This window comes from Leptonotus elevatus, chromosome 19 (assembly GCF_054856555.1).
Source record: "Leptonotus elevatus isolate MCC_2025b chromosome 19, RoL_Lele_1.0, whole genome shotgun sequence".
Lineage (NCBI taxonomy): Eukaryota > Metazoa > Chordata > Actinopteri > Syngnathiformes > Syngnathidae > Leptonotus > Leptonotus elevatus.
In genome coordinates this window covers 9,812,965-9,833,872 of record NC_141257.1, presented here as the reverse complement: position 1 = coordinate 9,833,872, position 20,908 = coordinate 9,812,965, and the positions used below count along the sequence as shown (strand labels likewise).

The 20,908-nt window shown below is 38.1% G+C and overlaps 3 protein-coding genes across 4 annotated transcripts; all 3 read right to left on the bottom strand.

Moving 5' to 3' along the window:
- Positions 1 to 666: 666 nt before the first annotated feature.
- On the bottom strand, positions 667 to 8,655 carry LOC147157845 (uncharacterized). 2 transcript variants are annotated; one of them, XM_086063512.1, is made up of 18 exons: positions 8,489 to 8,655; positions 7,146 to 7,262; positions 6,972 to 7,084; positions 6,779 to 6,904; positions 6,665 to 6,709; positions 6,048 to 6,074; positions 4,900 to 4,971; positions 4,698 to 4,760; positions 4,265 to 4,291; positions 4,078 to 4,122; positions 3,945 to 3,980; positions 3,799 to 3,879; positions 3,629 to 3,725; positions 3,420 to 3,559; positions 2,259 to 2,378; positions 2,065 to 2,194; positions 1,787 to 1,889; positions 667 to 1,614 (listed from the first exon to the last, which is right to left on the bottom strand). In XM_086063512.1, the coding sequence occupies exons 2-18, from the start codon at positions 7,246 to 7,248 to the stop codon at positions 1,545 to 1,547; spliced, it is 1,398 nt and encodes a 465-aa protein (XP_085919638.1). In that variant the 5' UTR covers positions 7,249 to 7,262; positions 8,489 to 8,655; the 3' UTR covers positions 667 to 1,544. The 2 variants fall into 2 exon arrangements, with proteins under 2 accessions (XP_085919638.1, XP_085919637.1); XM_086063511.1 differs by having other exon boundaries at positions 668 to 1,614; positions 7,146 to 7,267.
- A 628-nt stretch (positions 8,656 to 9,283) lies between these two features.
- Positions 9,284 to 10,653, bottom strand: LOC147157844 (cytochrome c-b-like). Its single transcript, XM_086062539.1, has 3 exons — positions 10,533 to 10,653; positions 10,140 to 10,315; positions 9,284 to 9,810 (listed from the first exon to the last, which is right to left on the bottom strand). Exons 2-3 carry the CDS (start codon positions 10,306 to 10,308, stop codon positions 9,659 to 9,661), a joined length of 321 nt encoding a protein of 106 aa, XP_085918665.1. The 5' UTR covers positions 10,309 to 10,315; positions 10,533 to 10,653; the 3' UTR covers positions 9,284 to 9,658.
- Positions 10,654 to 11,503: 850 nt separating this feature from the next.
- On the bottom strand, positions 11,504 to 13,410 carry npvf (neuropeptide VF precursor). The gene is made up of 3 exons (XM_086062538.1): positions 13,249 to 13,410; positions 12,012 to 12,373; positions 11,504 to 11,573 (listed from the first exon to the last, which is right to left on the bottom strand). Exons 1-3 carry the CDS (start codon positions 13,408 to 13,410, stop codon positions 11,504 to 11,506), a joined length of 594 nt encoding a protein of 197 aa, XP_085918664.1.
- Positions 13,411 to 20,908: the final 7,498 nt, after the last annotated feature.

The following is a 20,908-nucleotide window of genomic DNA, read 5'->3' as shown; positions in this document are numbered from 1 at the left end:
GCCAAACAAACTTCATTAACTATTACTTTACTGTTCAAATGTCACCAGTTTTGACATTTGCGAGCTATAAAATAGCCGCTACGTGTCATTTTTTTTTTCCCCTCGGAAACGAAACGTGGAACTGCCAAAGTTTTGACTGACAAGCGTATGCAACTCAATTTGGGGAAAATGACGAACGGAAATAATGCACTGCAACCGTAATAATAAAGCCATAAGAAAATAAACAATTAAGTTTTGAACGTATTGAATGTAGGCCAAATGCTAACAAGAGTTTTTACGCATACGCAAGTCAATACCCCGTGTTGTTATGGGAAAAAAGCATTCATAGCCTACAAGTACGTTCCAATGTATTTGTTCAAATGGTTTTGCCAGTCACAAATGTTTGCTCCAACTTCCGTATTTTTTCACACTTATATGTGATCAATTTAATTAAAGTTAGCCAAAATATGCAAAAATAAAAATAGGATCCCCCCCCCCCCCCCCCATTTTTTTTGTACAACAATGTGGCTGTTTTGGGTTGAGTTTGTTTTGTGTTTCCAAAAAAAAAAAGGTCTAAAAAATCACTGCTGTTTTTTTTTTATTCAACAAAAATAACGGTGATAATATTAAAAGCAGAGAAAGCAGCCCCCTGAAGATGCCGATTGTTCCTTTTGTCTTTTCAGGTTGCTTAGCTGGAGTGTCTGACTCCAATATCGGATGCTGCATGCTCCTAGTTGGATGTTTTTGTGCTCTTGACTAAAAATACAATTCCCCCTTTTTATCTGAAACATTGATTAGGGATTAACCATCCATTTATTATTGTTAGACAGGCTATTGATTGTAAAACGTTTGGAAATATCTGTAGTTCACGTTTTAATTTATTTGACAATTATTATAAGGATGTTCTTGGCCCAGGTAAAAAGTGACCTGGTAAATACAATATGTGTATGGAAAATGAACAGTCTGTAAATGTGCATGTCACATATTTTCTTTTTCTTTTTTCTTCTGTCCGACAGTTTTTGTCATGCTACTGTATTGCTCTTTTACGTTCCCATCAAATATTTAGACATTCATTATAACAGGTTAGCACTTTGGCGATTCTACAGTATTTACAGCTCTGGTTAAACACATTTCCATGCAAATAACACAGCATTTCACCTTATAAATATATGATTTCTAATGTATTGCACACGTTTAAAGCATTCTGCATACTATGGTAGCAATACTATATACCTTCGGAAAAGGTGTGTTCTCTCATTATAAAAGATAGCTTCGCTTATGCCTGTCATAACAGTCAGCAAGTCATTCCATACAATCATTTAAGTGATCGTGTTTAGCGAGCAGCAGATCCCCCGAGGCCAACAAAAATAATCAACAGCTGATCCCAAAAGCTGACTCCACATTCTTCATCTCATGGCTCAGAGCAGAGGGGACTCCTGTTAGTGCTCTCTCAGTCCGTCAATTAATACTCAGGGACTTGCGCTGAGACTTCAAGCGAAATCTGAATTGGAATCCCCCTTTTGAATGATGACGACCAGCTGCAAAGTTTGCACCTTGTGTTCTGTTCAGGTGAAGTACTTGCAGCCGGTGGAATCAATGATGCAGAACTCGGTACATCGGAGCTGGCCAAAGGATCTGAAGACACAAGGCAAGTGCATTCAAATTCAGTAAAATCAGAATTTTGGTCCTATTTTAGGAAGCCTTTAAAAAAAAAAACGTCTCTATTCCAGCTAATTTGTATCTAATGTACAGAAATAACATGTATTGTAATAAGGCCCGGTTCTGATCTCAGAGTCTGTGCTCTTACCCGGGAAGATATGATTTGCACGTCTGATAGCCAAAGTCTTTGCCATCACACTCCTCCATGCCTTCGTGTCGATAACCATCCCCACAATAGGCCCATTTGCAGTCTGGAGCAAAAATGGCGCAGAGCCAAGGAAAGGAGAGAAAGAGCGGAAAAATGTCAGTGCCAGCGCAGCGTTTTGCAGCTAATGTAATCGAAGAGAAAGGTGGAAGGTAGTGAAAGCTTGGGAGAAGAATATCACGGATGCTTTTCAGGGTATTAATATTGCACGTGTGACTCACTCAGACAAGAATCGGTGACAATTTGGTTTCCGTCATCGCATTCCTCCCCATCCTGGGGCTGCACTTTCCCATCTCCACACATGCCGACTCTGTCTGGCACATTCTCAGTGGACTGGAATTGCTGGAAGGGCTGGAAGCAAAATATAATAGCAAATGTTTAGCACATATTCAGATTCACTCCAAATATGACTCACCTGTATTGGCTTCCATCCATCTTTATCTCTAAAATAAAGTGCTTTCTGATCCTTCCTGAATGCTATCGCCTGATCCAAATGGAGACGGCCCAGCTCCTCCTCGTTGCTCACCACAAAAATCTAAACACGTTTTAATTTAAAAATAAAATAAAAAATAAATAAAAAGGGTTGATGGGTTTTGGCAAAATTCACTTCAAGTCATTATATTAACTCATTCACTGCCATTGACGACTAAATATTCTTTTTAACTATTTTTATTAGTTTAAAATTGTTTCCACTTTTGTTAACAAGAGTATGAAAAACAAGATTTTTTTAATTGTACATTTAGAACCGATATAACATTTTTGATTAATTAACTTGTGAAGTCATGCAATTATTCCGATTAAAAATTTTGCCCTGACGCTCCAAATTTTTTAATAATCTTTTCTTTCTTGTTTTAAATTGCATCAGGCAATTATTATTTTTTAATTGTAATTAATCGCATGACTTTAATAGATAACTCATGATTAATTATCATTTTTATTTCTGTTCTAAATGTACAAATTTTTCTCTCTAGATTTTCATACTCTTGTTAACAAAAGTGGAAAAAAATGTTAAACTAATAGAAATGGTTCAAATGAATTTTGGACGTCAATAGCCGTCAATGGCAGTGAATGAGTTAAAGGGGAAATTAACCCAAAAATGTTCTGTGCCCCCACTAGTTTAAACACACCATTCTGATTAATATTACATCTATTGAAATATGAATTAAGCAGCAAAATCCACCATTTGTATCCATCTCAGGGGGCGGCCATTTTGCCACTTGCTCTCGACTAAAAAAATAACATCACAGTTGCTCATTGCTCAGCTAACGACCAATCATAGTTCAGCTTGCCAACATCACATGACCAAACTCGCAAAATAGGTGAAAGGTGTTGTGAGCCGTGATTGGTCGTTGCCTGAGCTCTGAGCAACTGTGATGTCAATTTCAGTCGACAACAATTAACAAAATGGCCGCCACCTGAGATGGATAAAAACAGCTGGATTTTGCGTCTTAATTGATATTTCACAAACAAAATATTAATCAGAATACTGAGTTTAAACTAGCGGGGCTGCATAGAATAAATAATTGTAAAAATAAAATAAAAATGTTCCTCTTTAATATCCATATCGTGGTCTTACGGCAGGGACTTGATTGGGAGCCTCCTCATGTGTGTCGCTTCCAGAAGGAGCATTGTTGGCTACGAGAAAAGTGTCACACTCACAGCGACCAGGTGGGCCCGGAAGACCCTTCTGACCCTTTTCCCCTGTTAGATAGAGACCTGCAAGATGCACAGCTGTGGATTAACATAAATGTTTTGGTAAGTATGTCATTACTGTGTAACAGCTACCAGGGGCTGCTGGACCAGGTGGACCAGGGGGACCGTTTGGACCCGGGGGCCCAGGTTTGCCCATAAGTCCTGAAGCTCCACTTTGTCCCTTTTCTCCCTAAACAAACCAAATGTTGGAGAAAGTATATGTATGTGTGCAAAAAATGACTCATGCATGTCTGTATTTTCACCTGTTTGCCTCTTTTTCCAGGACGGCCAGTGGGTCCTCTTTTGCCTGGGACACCTGGCTCTCCCTTTGGTCCTTGCTCACCCTGTGAGAAGAGCAAGATGAAGGTGACTATTGACTGAAATCAGCTGTTTTTTTTTTGTTTCCTACCTTCTGACCCAACATGCCCGGCAAACCAGTAATGCCCTAAATAGTGACAGAATGTGAGAATAATTATTCCCTCATCATGTGACATGACAATGCAATAAATTAGAGTATCCAAGACAAAAAAAAAAAAACTTACTTTATCACCTTTTGATCCTGGCATTCCTGGGCTTCCATTATCACCCTTTTGGTAACATTAAAAATGGGTCAAATATCAAATATATATCAAAAAATAAATAAGGAAAATGTTCAAAGAGAAAGTCTTCATTACTTTTGTATTAAAAAACAAAAAATCCAGATATTATGTATGTCAATTAAAAACGTACCTTCTCTCCCCTGTAACCAGGCATCCCCTATAATCGATAAAGTAGAACAGATTTTAAAATTCTGCTACTGGTCTATAAATCACTGAATGGTTTGGGTAAAGAAATGGTGATTGAATATACAGTTGAGTAAACCCTATAAGCGGAGCTCATAAAGCAAACATGGTGAAGCGTCATTTAGCTGTTATGCTGCATGTAAATGGAATATGATGTAAATGTTTTTCAATCCAGTTAAAAAAATTCTGCCATACCTTAGATTTTAAACATTTTTTAAAATAATTTTCCCCCTTTCTTTTAGTAATTGTATAAACCCACATTAATTTATTTAATTAACTTTTCTTGACTTGACTCAACTTTTACATGTTTTAAAGTCTTAATGTATTTAAATGTTGTTAAATGTCGAGTATGTTCTTTTAGTAATGTTGCTGTTGCTCACCTTCATTCCTGGGGGTCCTCTCAATCCTGGTAGTCCCATGAGTCCTGGGTCCCCTTTTTCACCCTAAAACCAAACAAACAAGGTCAATCTTTCCATGCAACACGAGCTGTTATTTTTACACATTACAATTCTGATCATTTTTCCGTGTGTGATGAGTACTAATTAAAGAAATTGTAGACAGGAGGTTGAATGTGACGCCTACCGTGGGTCCCTCTGGACCATGCCATCCTGGAAGTCCTTGTTTTCCTGGAAGACCCGGCGCTCCAGTTCGGCCCTTTGGAGGGAAAAAAAAGAAAAAGAAAAAAAAAGCACATAAATGTGTGCTCATAAATGCCTGGAAATAACAGTTTGACCTTGTATGATTCCTTAATCAGATACAACAGAATGACCCTGCTCGCTCTAAGTGCACCCCTGAGGTTTTTGTGGATTCCTCTTTGTTGCTACTTGCAGCCAGCCGAGCCTAATATATGACAAAACATCTATGTGATGCGAGCGGCTCATTTGGATGCTTGTCATTAAACCAACAGCGGCCTGTTGGGACACGGCGGACCTGCTGCTCCTGCTGCTGTGTGAGGTGATTTATCATTGGCTGAGAGTAAAAAGCACTTAGGGAGATTAAGGAGCAGAAGTGGATTGCTCAGCAGGACTGGAGTCCGGGACTAAGACTGTAGTATACTGGATGCAGGCCAAGAAAATAAGAATGAGAAGGAAAGAAAGATTTAGAGAGCTAAGGAATGGAGGGTGGAGTGAGTAGAAGCTTCTTCTTACCATGTGGTCTAATTTTGCATTTAAGTGGGTGCAAAGTATGTTCTTGTTAGTTGACATATCAACAAACATCGAAGGAGAACAAATTTTCCCCATTTAAAGAGGAAGTCAACCCATTTTTGGTGTTGTTGACAAGAATATGTTCTATGCTGCGGCCATTTTTGCCACTTGCTGTCGACGGAAGATGACATCACAGTTGCTCAGGTCTCAGGTAACAACCAATCACAGCTCAGCTTTAGAAAACAGGTGAGCTGTGATTGGTCGTCGCCTGAGCCCTGAGCAACTGTGATGTCATCTTCCGTCGACAGCAAGTGGCAAAATGGCCGCCCCCTGAGATGGATAAAAATGGCTGGATTTAGCTTCATAACTCATATTCCACAAATGTAATATTAATCCGAATGTCATGTGTAGACTAGTGAGGTCACATATAACATATTATTGTCAAGAAATGTTTAAGGTTGACTTCCCAGACTTCACATTTTCTCTGGATTGGCAAAACAATTCGACCCGGGATTCCTATTGGTTTGTTGACAGATAGATCAGGAAGAGATGAGCTGATGACATGGAAAATGAGACCTAGCTCACCTTTGACCCTGGTCGTCCAAGTTCTCCCTGAAAAGGACACATGAGGGAAGGCTGTCGTTAGAGAAACATAAACACTAGGGGCGTGCCAAAAAATCGATTCTCATTTAGTACGATTCAGAATCGATTTTAAATGTCCCAAAAGCGATTTTATTAAAATTATTTTATATTGTCTTCCCCTTTGTCTGTGTGTGCCTTTATTGGGAGCGCTGTTCATGTTGTACCCGCTTTGGCCACTTAAGGGCAGTGTGGTTCCACGCGGTCTAATACACTGTTAAGTTGTAGCCACATTAGAGAGTAGAAGGAAAACGTCACGATGAAGTTATTCCAATAAAAGTTTTTTTTTTGCAGCGTGGAGCCGTTCTTTTGAGTGATAAAAGTGCCGCGAGTAGCGCGCTAATTAGCATTAGCGAGTCAGACTGGAGTAGATCATTACAATTCCTTGCACACCTATAGATTGAAGCAAAAATAATTGTCAATTAAATCATTTTGAATCAAAAATGGGAATTGAATCGAATCGCACACCCAAAAATCGGAATTGAATCGAATCGTGAGACATTCAAAGATTCCTACCCCTGATAAACACATCAAGAAATGCATGAGTAGACCAGAAAATGTACCTTTTCTCCTTTTGGTCCTCTTATGCCAGGTAATCCACTGTCGCCCTAAAACATGACATGGGATTTATACTTATAATTCACATCTGTCCGCTTAGAGTAATTCAGCCCCCTCACCTCTGGGCCACGGGGTCCTGTTGGTCCTGGAGGCCCAGCCGGGCAGCCCGATATCAGCGGATGTTCGTTTTGCTGCTCCTCTCCTCTAAACACCGCTGGCACTAACACGCCGCCGCCGCCGCCGTCCTTCAAACAAGAAAGCGTGGCACTAAATCATCACATGCAAATGTGTTGGCGCGTGTGTGACAGTTACAGGTTTGCCTTGCTTCCAGAGCTGAGGCGGCGGCGGCGGGAAGAGAGGAGGAGGTGGCGGCGATGTCAGACAGCAGGGCTCAAACTTTAGAGCCGTATCCAGCAACCTGACGACTGGGAGGAAATGTGGAAGTAATGTTTTTGTCGTCAGGACTCACACTTTCGAACGTCCTACCTGAGTGGGATGGGAAGAATCTGTCCGTGAAGGAGTGACGGGACATAGCCCACGCAGGACTCACAAGAATGTGTAAAGACACTGCAAATGTTACTACGTCCATTCTTAGAGTGGATTCTACCCTTGAAAAGATAAAAAATGACACATTTAAATCAAATTTGAAATATTTGGTCAGTTGATAGCAATAAAAAATATTCTCAGGTCTTTCACTCGGAAATGTCCGATCTTTTCTAAATTAAACCAAAATACACAAAAATGAAAATATTTTAAAATGTTTTTTATTGGTACAAAACTGTGGAACTCTACATGTCAGTTTGTCCAACTTAAAGCGAAAGTCAAACTTCAACATTTCTTGGCAATAATATGTTATATGTGACCTCACTAGTCTAAACGCGACATTCTGATTCATATTACATTTGTGGAACATGAGTTAAGCAGCAAAATCCAGCCGTCTTTATCCATCTCAGGGGGCGGCCATTTTGCCACGTGCTGAGTTGAAGACGACATCACAGTTGCTCAGGGCTCAGGCAACGGCCAATCACAGATCACCTGTTTTTCTGAAGCTGAGCTGTGATTGGTTGTTACCTGAGACCCGAGCAACTGTGATGTCATTTTCACTCGACAGCAAGTGGCAAAATGGCTGCCTTCTGATATTGATTAAAAAATACTCGATTTTGCTGCTTAACTCATATCCTACTAACGCAATATTAACCAGAATATGGTATTTAGACTAGTGGGGCTGCATAGAACATAATATTATTGTTGAGAATTTTTTTAGGGGTTGACTTCCACTTTAAGTTTTCCAACTTAAATGACTGTTATTGTTTTATCCCCCAAAAATACAAGTTTTTTTTTTTACGACTTTGTCTGCATTCCCAGCTCATTTTCACTGGTTTCCATGGAAACATGCAACTGTAAAGGAAATAATAAGGCATCTTAAAAATGTTCATACATACTTAAATATAGAGAACAGAAGTCATGAGCTATTTATGACGATTTGTTAAAGTTACACGGGCTTTTCTACCATTTCTGCTTGCTTCATTCAAACTTTCAATCCTTTTTTTATGTCAGCTTTACATCCTCAAATTGCACTTGGCTACACGTCGCAAGTGTAATGAGACACGTGCCACATACGTAAGCCTCAACGTTTTACAGCTACAATGCAGCAAATGTAACAGTAGATTCCGTCCACGTGCCCATGAACGAGGGCAATGCAGACAGCATTCATAATGATGCAAGAGGCTGCCTGCAAAGTGAAGATGCTGCACCCGAGCACTTGCTTCACTAGTATGTTCTCTTTCATTTATAAGCTTCAAACGTCGCAATGTCACCATTTCTCTTACCTTGCCCGGCGTCGTTTCCACCGCAAAGAGACTGTCAAAGCAAATAATCTTGATACAAGCTCGTGCTATGTGATCTTCTCTTCTAGGATTTTTTTTTTCCCAACAGAGGTCACTGGTGAGTGGAGCTTGACAGAGCTCAACCTGGCGTCTCTGCAAACCCGTCTGAAGTGACACATTATGGTTGCGACTGGCGGTGACGTCAATTGGCGATGCGGCTGGTGTCTTCCGCTGGGAAATGGCGCCATCTGCTGGTTGTTTTAGTCCATGCACGTCTTACCAAAAAAGCAAGTGTAAAGTACCATTCTTTGTTTTTAATAGATTCCTTAAAAATGCAAATTCTAACCAACTAAATTCTATATTCAAAAATATTTTGGGTGGTTTATTATGTAACATTCTAATATCCTGAGTGTATTTGGGGATTATGGATACTGTAGGCTACAATCATCGGCATTTTTGCTAAAAGTCATAACATATTTTAACTCTGCTTCAAAGTGAATGTGATGAAGTGATGAAATATACACTCTGTTGTGAATTAATACAATAATTGAGTTTTCCACAATATTCTAATGTATGTAGAGGCATCTGTACTGTATTACGAACTCCCTTGTAGCCACATATAGCCATAATTTAACATATTGCTAATTCAATACACTTCAATATTTTACAATCAAAATTATACCTAATGCTGTGGCTAGTGAGAGCAATTCCCATGTCCAAAGTTGACCTTTTCAAAAACATTTAGGAGTAATTAGCGGACTGCCGAGCGGTAACAAACAAATGAAAAGCAAAACACGATCAGATTTTAAAAGGGACAATTTATTGCATTACAAATTACGGATTTGAATTCAATTAAGTGAGCATTAAGTTACGGTAGTCATTTAATATGTGCATGTGTTTCAAAACGTTCATCATTGTTGACACTATTTTGTGACGACGCTCCACACGCACTTTTGCATTTTGCAAATTTAACACAACAATGTTAAATTGATACATCATTAACTTTTTGTGTGTGTATTGAACAAACTTAACTTGTCTTATAATTGTCTTTCCTGTGTGTAAATAATGAATACAAATAAATAACAAATGAGGACATGATGCCTCAACAAGTGTAAAAAAGGAGAGAGAAAAGGAATTTGAACAGTACAGAATACAAGAGGAATTTTTGTCTGTCTATTTGGGCGAGGTAGCATCCTTTAAATATGCTATGATATCCTGCCTCTCTTTTTTCTTTCTGAGACCAGCGAAGATCATCTTGGTACCGGGAATATATTTCTTTGGGTTTTCAAGGTAGACCATCAGAGTTTCTTCACTCCATATAATACCTAGAAAAACAAATCACAAGCATTACTTTACTTGCTTGTAAAGTAAGTGCATTGTCAGGCTCTGCGAAGAGAGCCACTTGGCTTGTTCAGACATGCAACACTAAAGACACATATAAAAAAAAAAAGAAGAAGACTTTTTCCCACTACTACAATTGCTGTACATTACACAATCACAACAGTATTTTCCAAAATCTAAAACAAAACAAAAAAACAATCACAGGACAACCTGAAGTGCTTAAAAACTAAATAGTAATAATAATAATGGCAACACATAAAGCGATAACTGTATAATAGAAACATTACAGTAGGATCAATTAATTGAGTCATACCTTTGTCGATATTTGCCTGTGTATAAGAAAAACCCGCCGCCTGTCCTGTCTTCCTGCCAAACAGACCCCACAGGTTTGGTCCAACTTTGTGTTTTCCACCTTCCTCCACAGTGTGACACTGGGCACATTTCAATGCAAACACCTTCTTCCCTTTCGCCACGTCTCCCATGGCCAAACTGCGATGAGAGCATATTACATCAAGATTTGAGGGGAAAAAAACAATTGCTGGAAGAAGTTGACACAATATTCAGATTTCTTCTTCATAATGGACAAAGAGTAACCAATGTATATTGACATTAAGTATGTTTGTGTATATGGACACAAGGCACACAAAAGTTAAATGAAGAAAAAAACTACCTGCATGATTCAGTAAACAAGAATAAAATTCCTTACCTTTTTGTTCGTTGGAGTATATGGCCGAAACTTCCTAATCTTCTTGACAGAAGAGGCACCACCCTTCTCAAGTGGGAAGTAAAGTTTTTTTTCTTTTTCTGATGTTATCCAACACTCCGAAACCAACATCTCATATTTCAGGAGGGTGTGTTTGTCAGATTGACTCAGACAGGTGAGAGTTCATTGTAAATTTATATTAGTCATAAATACTACTAAAAATAATTAAAATGATAAAAGTATTATTATTATTATTATTTTAAACTTGGTCACTATTTATTTACCCGTTTCAGGGAGGCGGGGCAATCACAAACTGAAACGCTTCACTTCCGCATTTTCGTGACGTCATAATTTAGCAAGCTACACCTGTTCGTCGTCGTCGGCATGCTTGTTAGCTTGAGGCATTGTTGAGCAACGGTGGTATGCGGATATAGGATATTTATTTCAATTTCAAGTGAATTTTCAGAGCAATTTCACTTATTTTTAAGTGAAACGAACCTCCATAACACAGTCGGGCGTTGACCGTCTAAGAAGAAGGTGGCTTTCACCCGATATGACATCGAAAACAGTATTGAGGTGATTTTGACAAGCACAAACGCTACGACGTTAGCGAGCAAATTTATCTTGCTACACATAAGACGATGTTATTTTCTGGTAGAAAAAAAGTACTACTGAGTATGTAGCAGATATGCAGTATATTCGATACTATGTATTATGCGCCGTTATCTTTATTGACCAGCAGGGGGAAGCAAAATCTACTACTACTACTGTACTTTGAAAGGCAAAATAAGATGGTTGACATGAATAAAATATGAATGAATATAGACAAAAAAATTTTTACAGCTGCATTGTGACTCAAACAAAAAATCTCACACCTTTATTTATACTATTATAGACTTTATTTATATCACAATGATGTAGCTTTACACAGGCTGCTGCTATAATTTATTTGTACCACTAAAACCTGCATAGTTTCACATGATTTCTTGGAGTCTCTTTATTTGCGTCTTCATTTCTTCTGAGCTGAAGTTAAACTCCTCAAACCTTTAGGGGAAAAGTCATTGGTTAATATTTATTTAAAATGTTTACATATGCGAAAAGTAATACAAATTCTAAATAATATGTTCATTTAAAAATAGAATTTCAAGCATATTTACACTGATATGAATTGGCGGGTTTATACTATAAATGCTTATATAAATAATCCAGAAGTGCTCTCCAGAATTTGTAAATTGGTAATTTGTCAAAAAATATGATGACTGTATTTTGTTTGTGATTGTGTAATTTAAAAATGCCTTAAAGTTTAATTTGAATTCCATGAAATTATGTTTACTTTAAAGAATCGAGCACATCATACAAATTTTGCCCGGATTTGTAAACCTGTGAGGAGAACTGTAACAAGTTTGGCTGTTCTAACTTTTCCGATAGCATACAATGTGTTGGGGTTCATTTTAAGTATAGATGGTCATTTGAGTTGCCTACCAGTGCAAGTCCATTTTCCACAACTTGGCTCTGGCTAACGTTCGAAGAAGCCTCCAGCACAGAATGTTTCTTCTCTTTCTTAGTCGTGCTTCGAGTTTCTGAATCTCTCCGATGCACTCAGCACATTTCGGGATTGCCTCCCAGGACCTTCCGAACCTCTGGGGCTTGTTGGAAGTTGACTTTGTATCATCGGAAACACTTTCCCTACCAAAGCGTTGGTGCATGCTTGTGAGCAGGTGGAGGTGTTTTGCATCGGGTGGGTGGAGCTTGACAGCGGCGGGGAGGTTCATTTTGATTGCGGTCGGGGTGGCGTTTATTTTGAAGTGCGACTGGTCTAAACTCCTCAGTATTTCACTTTTTGTCTGTTGACATAAAAAGAAAAAAGATGAATGGATGTTTGGGTTTGTTAGAGATCAGGCTTTTTCAAAATGTTTCATTTTAACTCATTCGCTGCCATTGATGGCTATTGACGTCAAAAAGTCATTTGAACTATTTCTATTAGTTTAAATTTGTTTCCACTTTTGTTAACAAGAGTATGAAAACCTAGAAAAAAAATATTGTACATTTAGAATAGATATAAAATTTATGATTAATCGTGAGTTAACTATTGAAGTCATGTGATTAATTACAATAAAAAAAATAATTGCCTGACGCAATTTAAAAAAAAGAAGAAAAGATTATTAAAAATTAGGAGCATCAGGCGATTAAAATTTGTAATCGTAATCAATTGCATGACTTGAGCTAACACACGATTAATCACAAATTTTACATCTATGTACAATAAAAAAATTCTAGGTTTACATACTCTTGTTAACAAAAGTGGAAAAAATGTTAAACTTTATAGAAATAGTTAAAAGGAATATTTGACGTCTATAACCGTCAATGGCAGTGAATGAGTTAAGGCTCAAATTAGAATTTCAGTTCATTCCCATGAATAAATTTTAATGTGATTGGTTAATTCTGTACATTTGTACATCCCCTCGTGAAAAAAAAAGAAGTTTGGAATAATTTAGCATGGTAGCATTTTTTTAAATCACAAAAACGTATTTGAAAAGGGGTGTGTAGACTTTTTTTATATCAGTGTACGTGCACAAATGGACAAAGTGCGTATTTAATTGATTATAAAATGTATCTGTAATGAAATAACTTGTTGTATTCTCTTAATATGACATGGAGTGAATAAACAAGTGTCATATCACAAGCACTTTATGTGGCGCGAGTGCGATTTGATTCCTACCTGATGGTGTGTCTGCATCCTTACAGTGTGCCATCCTTGATCGCAGCCCTGCAGCTCTTTCCCACAGCGGCTCCATTTCCAGTTGATCTTTGGGTTGGACACGGCCGCGGCGTCAAGACCTCGCAGCACCAAGAGAACCGACAGTAAGAACCTGATCGCCATCATCACATTTGTAGGTCGTCACCAATGCACAGTGTCTGTAATTACTGACCTCTGTTAATAAAGACCACTGATGACACACGTCACCTGTGGCTTGGCATGCCATAGACGCCCACTCAAACGCACACATTCTTGAATAACTACTCATTTGGCAAGGGTGATATCAGAGAATGGTATTTGAGTGCCCTAATTGGGCTGATGAATGAACTCTATGGCTTTTTTGTTGAACGGAAGGTGATCATGCTGGAGAGATCTGCTTGAGAAGTGAAGATGATTTGGGGGATTTATCATGGAAATATGTTAGTTTCTTTAGTAGGGCTGAGCAATTAATCACAATTTGAAAGTTTTTTCATGCACCAAAACGATTTTGTGTGGGGTGCGGCGGTTCGGCCATTTTGTGCACATTTGCATCGCAGACGGCTTGCGTGTAGATCATAAGTAAATACATGGTTCATTTGTCTTTATTTTTTATTTTGTAGACTAAAATATTTATGTATAATAAATATGATTCTCTAATTGTATTTTAAAATCCAGATTAATTTATTGCTTGTATTTGTTAAAAAAATACATGGGAAGAGGACCTTGAAAAAATAATCTCATATTAAATCGCAATTGCTATTTTGAGAGAGAAAAAAATTGCAATTAGATTATTTTTCAGAATATAATTTTTAGGTCTATTTTAGATTAATATAAACAGGTTGTAGTTCGCAAAGTTTTAAAACTGAATTGCATGATCCAAAGAAATAATGTTTAAAGTTATGTTTTCATAAATACGACAAGCAAGAAAGGATAAAATCTCTTCCACGCATATAAGACAATTTAACGGTAAAAAAACAAAAAACAATTCAATTAAATTTTTCATTCATTTGTAAAAGACATATATTAAACAATATTCTTCGATGTTGAATGAAAAGGAGTAGAAAGAAGACATTTTATTTTCTCTGCCCCGTTTCTCCCCAGTTCGGTTACAAAATAACGTAATTTAAATAAAATTGTGTGATTGGCAAGTCACACAATCAGTCACATGACTTTTGTTCTCCATTTGCTGACATTCAACAGAAAACGACAATGGCATAACGATCAAACTTAAATAACCTCGTTCATATTTCTGGTTTGAGTTCATGTTTTAAATGACATTTTTGAGTTGTTCCTTAGGCTGATTCCTTTTACAGAAACATAACGTTCCATCAGATTGGTCCTGAATCTTTTTTTTTTTTTTTTTATACTTGTCATTTTTTCAAATCCATTTTGAATATTCACTGCCAAAGCTTTGTTATGAGCCTTCATCATAATTTGTAGAATACCGTAATCTACTAATTCATCAAATGTCAACAATATGAAAGAAATAATGGGTTTGTTGGATCTCTAAATAACTTTCTATGGCTCTTTTTCTGCATTATAAATATTGACTGAGTTTGGCAGCCATTTCCCCAAACCTCAATACAGTCGGTCAGATATGGAGCAATCATAGTGTTATATCAAATGAACAATGCTTTTGCTTTGTAAGATGACTGTCAGGCAGACGGATGAAGAGATTTTCCTCTCTTTCATCTCTGACGTGTTGCGGGCAGTTGAGGGTCTGCAGGTTAGCCACGCCATTCCCCAAATAACATCAAACAAAAGGCAGATGTGGCGATGACATCACTCAGCATTCCCGCTCGCCTATTCGGACGCATTTATTCGCACCCAACGCAAAAAGAATGCGAGGTACGCTTGACACGAGACGCGGGTTCATTAGGATTAGCTTGATTTTGTTTGCTGCGTTACCATGGCGAGCTTCCCTTTGTGCTTCACGACCAAATGCTTTTCTTTTTTTTTTATGACCGTGTTTGGAGTCCATCTTTGTGTATTAGCAATGAGTTCCAGCCTCTTTTGCACCCTTCTTTGGCTTGTGAACGAACGGCTTCCAGATTTACGGTTCCGTCTCGTACTCTTTTTTTTTTTACAGTCACGCCAACAGAGAGCTTCTCGGTACCTCCAGCTCGCTCTTTGTTCCCCAACACTCCCCCCCATAGACCTTCGGCACTGCCATTGTTATCTGCTCCTCCTCCTAATGTGTTTAATGTACATGCCTCGCCATCCTCCCAAGTGGCCTTTTCATCTTGCCATTTACGTGCCCCCCACCCCCCCACCCCCATCTTCACCACTCCCACCTGTCTGTTTGCTAGAAATCACCCGAGATTGAAGTGCATCCTTTTAATTGTTACAATGCAGCACATATTTTGTACAACTTGGTGCATTTTGGTGCCGTTCCAAATACGATACAGAGAAATCGACAAACGCAGTCAACCTCATTGTCCTGTATTACACGTTTGGTCAGCCTCATCTATTAACTTGTCGAGAATCTGGAAGCGTTCCCAGAATTCCTCACCCTCGGATTTGTTGACTGATTTGTGGGAATGTGCGGTTATCTCTCTCTTTGTGATGATTTACGTCAGGGTTTATACTCCCCTTCACTTTAGACATCAGTCGGGTCATCGCCATAGCACTTTACATGCCCGCACATACAGCACCGAGGCGCGTTCAATCACATCCCTTTGGCAGGTTATAGTTTTATCAATGATCGCATCCATTTCTGCAACGTGATATATGAGAAGATGCCCCGACGCTGTCAAAAGGCTCACGGTATTTGTCAGTGCGGTGCTGTGGTGATGCTATTGGATTTAAATGTTTTACCTTTTAATATAATCCAAATCAAAGACAACAAATAAGAGTCCATTCATTAAATCTGCTACCAGCAGGTCGCTAATTTTTCCCCATAAATCATTACTGCCATTATTTTAAAATGTCAAACAACTAGAGTACGCTGCCTTGACAAAAAGGATGAGACGAGCCTTTTAATCCATTAATAAATCAACCTGGCGATTGATAACTAACATAGATTTTGAAGCGCTTCATCTTGCCGACCAAGACGTTATGGACAATATACTTGCAACCTTGTGCCCCAGTGGACAGAAAAAGGTCCATAATAGCATGCTTGAATGAGTTAGGTCTGGAAGAACCCCATACAATACATTTGCAAAGCCAGCAAAAGTTTCAGTTCATCGAGCGTCATAGCACGGTCACGTTTTGAGACAGTCAATACAAACCCAAAGAATTCTTCCAAAAAACACTGATACACATTCAATAGGAATTCAAAATATTTAATAAAATGTTGTTGTTTTTTTAAATGACTACAAATCCATGAGTGGCAAACTGCGAATATGCAGGGGTCGACTGTAGTTTTAAGTTGTAATATCATCAATCGCCACTAGATGGCAGACATGGCTTACTGTAGTTGCACATACTTATAATAATAATAATAATAATAATAATAATAATAATAATAATGCATTGGATTTATATATTGTCCTCTACTACAATGTGAGTAGGCATAATAATTGTTGGAGCAGATTTGGAATAATATGCACTACAAACATTGTAACATAATAATAGTCAAATTTGAGTGAGTTGATTTGAGTGAAAAACAAAAATGTACAAAATGAGTTCCAGCACTTAATGTTGGTTTCTTGTTCAACAGTTATGTGCCATCCTTGATTGGTATTTTTTTATGCAAGAGAGCCCTTTGCACTGGAAATATAAATGACAGTATGTGGTTATTTTGTTTGCTTCAAGCCCTTTGGTGTTGAGTTTGCATGGTAGATCTTTTGTACATGCATTAAAGTATGCACGATAAAAAATTTGCTACATATTTTTATTCATGTATTTTATCTATATTTAAACTAGCATATTTTTTTCCCCCATACATCTTTTTTTTTTTTTTAAGTGCATCCCCAGTAGCATTGGTGAAAAATGGTGGCCCCCTCCAGCATTTGATTTCCTCATCCCTGATCCAAATTACTGTTTGCAGTTTGCCCTTTAGGACTCCATAATTTTTTTTTTTACATAAATTGAGTATTTTTATTTTTTTTTGCACATTTGCAAAACGTGGCTGCTGTAGTCCAGCAGATGGCGCACTCTTGCTGTATAACCAGTGGAGGACCGCCCTAGAATGGGGGCGTAGATTGAGAGGAGGCCAGCCCTCAAAGAGGGCTCGGTCTAAAAAAGAAGGCGGTCTTTGGGTGGAGTGCTAAGAGGAGGAGGTGCTAAAAGTTTAAGCCAATCAGCATGCGGCAACGAATGAACCAATCGGGGAGGACAATTCCAGATGAGGCAGGCAGGAAGCTGAGCAAATGACCCTTGATTAGAGAGAGGAGGTGGAGGATGGGATGAATGATTGAAGGGAGAAAAAGGGGCCCTGGTGTGTGAGAGCAAAAAAGAAAAAGAAAAAGAAAGCATAGTATAGACAAGAAATACAATATATTTTGGTCTACTGTATTAAATTGTAAATGCCAAATGTGTGACCAAATATAGAAGTCTCACAATACAAGACTTAGCTGCTCCATTTGAATTGTTCTTTGTAGTAGATTACAGCCATATGAAGTCATGTTTGTGGGAAAAACATAAGGAAACGAGAGGTAAAAATGTCTATATTCAGATGGTAATCTGTCGTAGGAGTCTCATGGTCTTTGGGCCCTGGAAACCTTTCACAGCTCCGTTTGGTATATATTGTGAAGACAACGGTGTCAATTAGAATTAAAGCGTCTTTTTATTCCGTTTTATTGCTATAAGAATTATGTGTGCCAGAACAATGAAGGGAGGGTAGATTTAGAAGAAAAAACATTGTCGGAGAAAAGAAGCACAAATTGGCACGGCGAGTCTCTGAAGAGGTTGAGAAAATGCTCTTTGCTTCAGTGTTCCCCCTGACCTTTGGGCCCTCTCTCTGGCTGCTGTTCAGTGGGTTCCTGGGAGGTCAAAGGGCGCCTCAACACCCACACAGAGCACCACGCTATGACCTCCAACCCCTCCCCGCCGTGCAGCTGAACTCTGCACAGCGCCTAAAGCCAAGCAGGCAGCGAGGAAGGCGAAAACATGAGGAAAAACACAAAATCGTCGTTTTATTTTTTTTTAAAATGTATTTCCCAATTGAAAAAAACAACATTGTCATTTTATTATTATTTGCTAAATATACAACCATATAAAGATAAATAGTTGACACTTTATTTTCTGTACAGTATTACATTTGTAACCTTTGCAAAGTTAGTAAATACATTTTGTGCTATTAAATAAATCAATGGACGGTTAATCTTTAGCATCTTGGCCTCTTCCGTATTACCGGTTTTCATGCTCTGCCAGTGTAGTAATAATTGCTGTTCATTACATTTTCCACTTCAATTCAAGTGCTAACAAATGCTAACTACTAAAACATAAATGTCTAAAGTCAATTTGAAGCCCCCCCGATTTGCCATTGCCATGTTCTGATCATATTTTCAACATTTCATCATTTAAATTGAGCTTGTTTACTCACATGTATTAGCAAAAGTCACGTACTATATTGATCGGTGCTTGCATAACTTAAGTCATACTAATTTACAACGTGGACCGGAGTACCCCGGACACCTTCTTGTGGCAGGAAGTAGAAATGAGAAGAATTGAGAATTGTCATTCATTTCATTCAATTTGAAGGAAAAATGCTATATTGGGATATATCGGTGTTTCTTTAAAATGATCTTTAATTTTTTGAGGGGTCATTTTATGTATGCGTCGACCATCCCTAATATTAACATAACTTGTAGTAAATAAAGCTTGCGAAGCTGAAACAGATAATGTTGCTGTTCTCTTTTCAGATCGCTACAATTCCAAATTCTGCACGTTTATGACCACAAAATGGAGGCAGATATTAACAGCCCCTAACGAGGCTGTCGTTTAAACAGGCCCAGTAATATCGAGGCGCTTATAGCACTCCTGTTGCTGCGTACAGTTACAACATCCATACTCGTGTTTCATTCCCAGGAAGCTTTCAACCTCTGATACGTTAACCTCAGTAAATCAACGATGTAGTTATGGGTTACGTTGAGGGTGCCGTTATGTGCACTTATTGCCGCATTAATCCCTTCATGTCGGCACATACCACCTTTTTAATTTCCCGATTTCACTATCAGAAGTAGTTATTTTAAAAATGAGTCAAGTGATAGTGTGGTTAGTAGATTGAGGATTTGAATGGTTTTCAATTGAATTTCATATTGTTGTTTGTACCGTTATTTAAAAAAAAAAGTTTAACATCCGTAAATACTCGTTAAAGCAATCTAACAAAGGTCAAGGTGAAGAAAAACTGCTAGAAAATTATCAACTCGCCTCTTCATTGCTGATAGTGTCATATGTCGTCTGCGAGGCTGTAATGCAGTAATAAAGCTCTCCAGTCTCGCAATTAAAAGAACGCTTCGAGAAGGAAGGCGCCACGACTGTGCCTGATAAACAAAAAGAGCTTTTTGATCCATCCTAATATCGTTGGACAGAGAAGAATGCAGCGTTGACAATTGCGACCAAGGTGACAAGCATGCCTGCCGTTACCGCGACTGCGGTTGCGATCAATAAAGAATGAATAGAGATCATTCGAGTCTTGTATATCGCTCCATAAAATGATACGAGCTTTAGCGATGGAAACTGTTCAATTAAAGATGCATAAAACTCAGTCAGGTGATCCTCATCAGTATTTAGAGCATTAGATTTACATGAGTGATTTTGGAATATCTGCCTTGGGTATTAAATGCTGTGCATAATAATTGGGGACATAATTGCTTCGGATTACATTTTCACCTTTAGATAGGAATGTAACATGTTTTTTGAATGATAATGATATGTATGGGCTTTTTTTTTTTTAATCTTTCAAATTTACTATCTCTTGAAAAATGACATTTTTCTCTCAAAGTTTTTTTCTTCCAATATTGCAGACTTACGCTCTAAAATTAAACCGCGTATTATCTTATAAAGTTGGATTTTTTTCCTCTCATTATTCCGTTATTTTTATAATCGACTAATTTTGTTCTTGTAAAATTATTGTATTCTTATGGTATGGCTGGCTATTTTTTTTTAATGACGTTTGATACCGCTTTCTTCCCGACTCACACCATTACAAGTACTCAACTCTTGATACTGATCCAGATACCAAATACCAATACTTTTGGTACATAAAATTAGCACATTAACTTAAAATTGCATGAAATTAATGGCAAATTTCTATTCTTCTAATTTCTAGTTCCTGGTCGCGAAATGGCCACAATCTCCACCGTGAGGCCCGATACCTTTACATAGGGATGTTCGATACCACTTTTTTTCAGACCGACAACTCGTAGGTAGTCACTGACACAGATACCAAAAAACGATACCACTAGTGCGCAAAATTCCAACAAAAAACACAGACATGGAATTTTTCCTCATAATTTTAGGAAATGAATGGCAATTTTCTATTCTTCTAAGTTCTAGTTCTGATCGTAAAAGGGCCACAAGAGGCAGCCGTTACTGGTATCGGCCAATGTCGCGAGGATCGATACCTCAAAATAAGCCCATCCCAACTTTTTTTTTCCATTTTTCCTTCGGACATGATGCACTTTTGTAATATTGAGTTTCTTTCCATTTCCAGTATTTTTGCACACATTTATACTTGAGTGTTTGGCCATTTGTA

Bases quoted from the DNA above. Each gene is read 5' to 3' on its own strand.
- LOC147157845 (XM_086063512.1), bottom strand. From the start codon at position 7,248: ATGGACGTAGTAACATTTGCAGTGTCTTTACACATTCTTGTGAGTCCT. The intron at 3,981-4,077 runs GTAAGTTTTTTT...GTCACTATTTAG, and splicing joins CAGGATCAAAAGGTGATAAA to GGCATTACTGGTTTGCCGGG. The intron at 1,890-2,064 runs GTGAGTCACACG...TTTTTGCTCCAG, and splicing joins TGTCACCGATTCTTGTCTGA to ACTGCAAATGGGCCTATTGT.
- LOC147157844 (XM_086062539.1), bottom strand. From the start codon at position 10,308: ATGGGAGACGTGGCGAAAGGGAAGAAGGTGTTTGCATTGAAATGTGCC. The intron at 9,811-10,139 runs GTATGACTCAAT...TTGTTTTTCTAG, and splicing joins ACAGGCAAATATCGACAAAG to GTATTATATGGAGTGAAGAA.
- npvf (XM_086062538.1), bottom strand. From the start codon at position 13,410: ATGGCGATCAGGTTCTTACTGTCGGTTCTCTTGGTGCTGCGAGGTCTT. The intron at 12,374-13,248 runs GTAGGAATCAAA...TTATGTCAACAG, and splicing joins GGATGCAGACACACCATCAG to ACAAAAAGTGAAATACTGAG. The intron at 11,574-12,011 runs GTAGGCAACTCA...TTTCCCCTAAAG, and splicing joins TGGAAAATGGACTTGCACTG to GTTTGAGGAGTTTAACTTCA.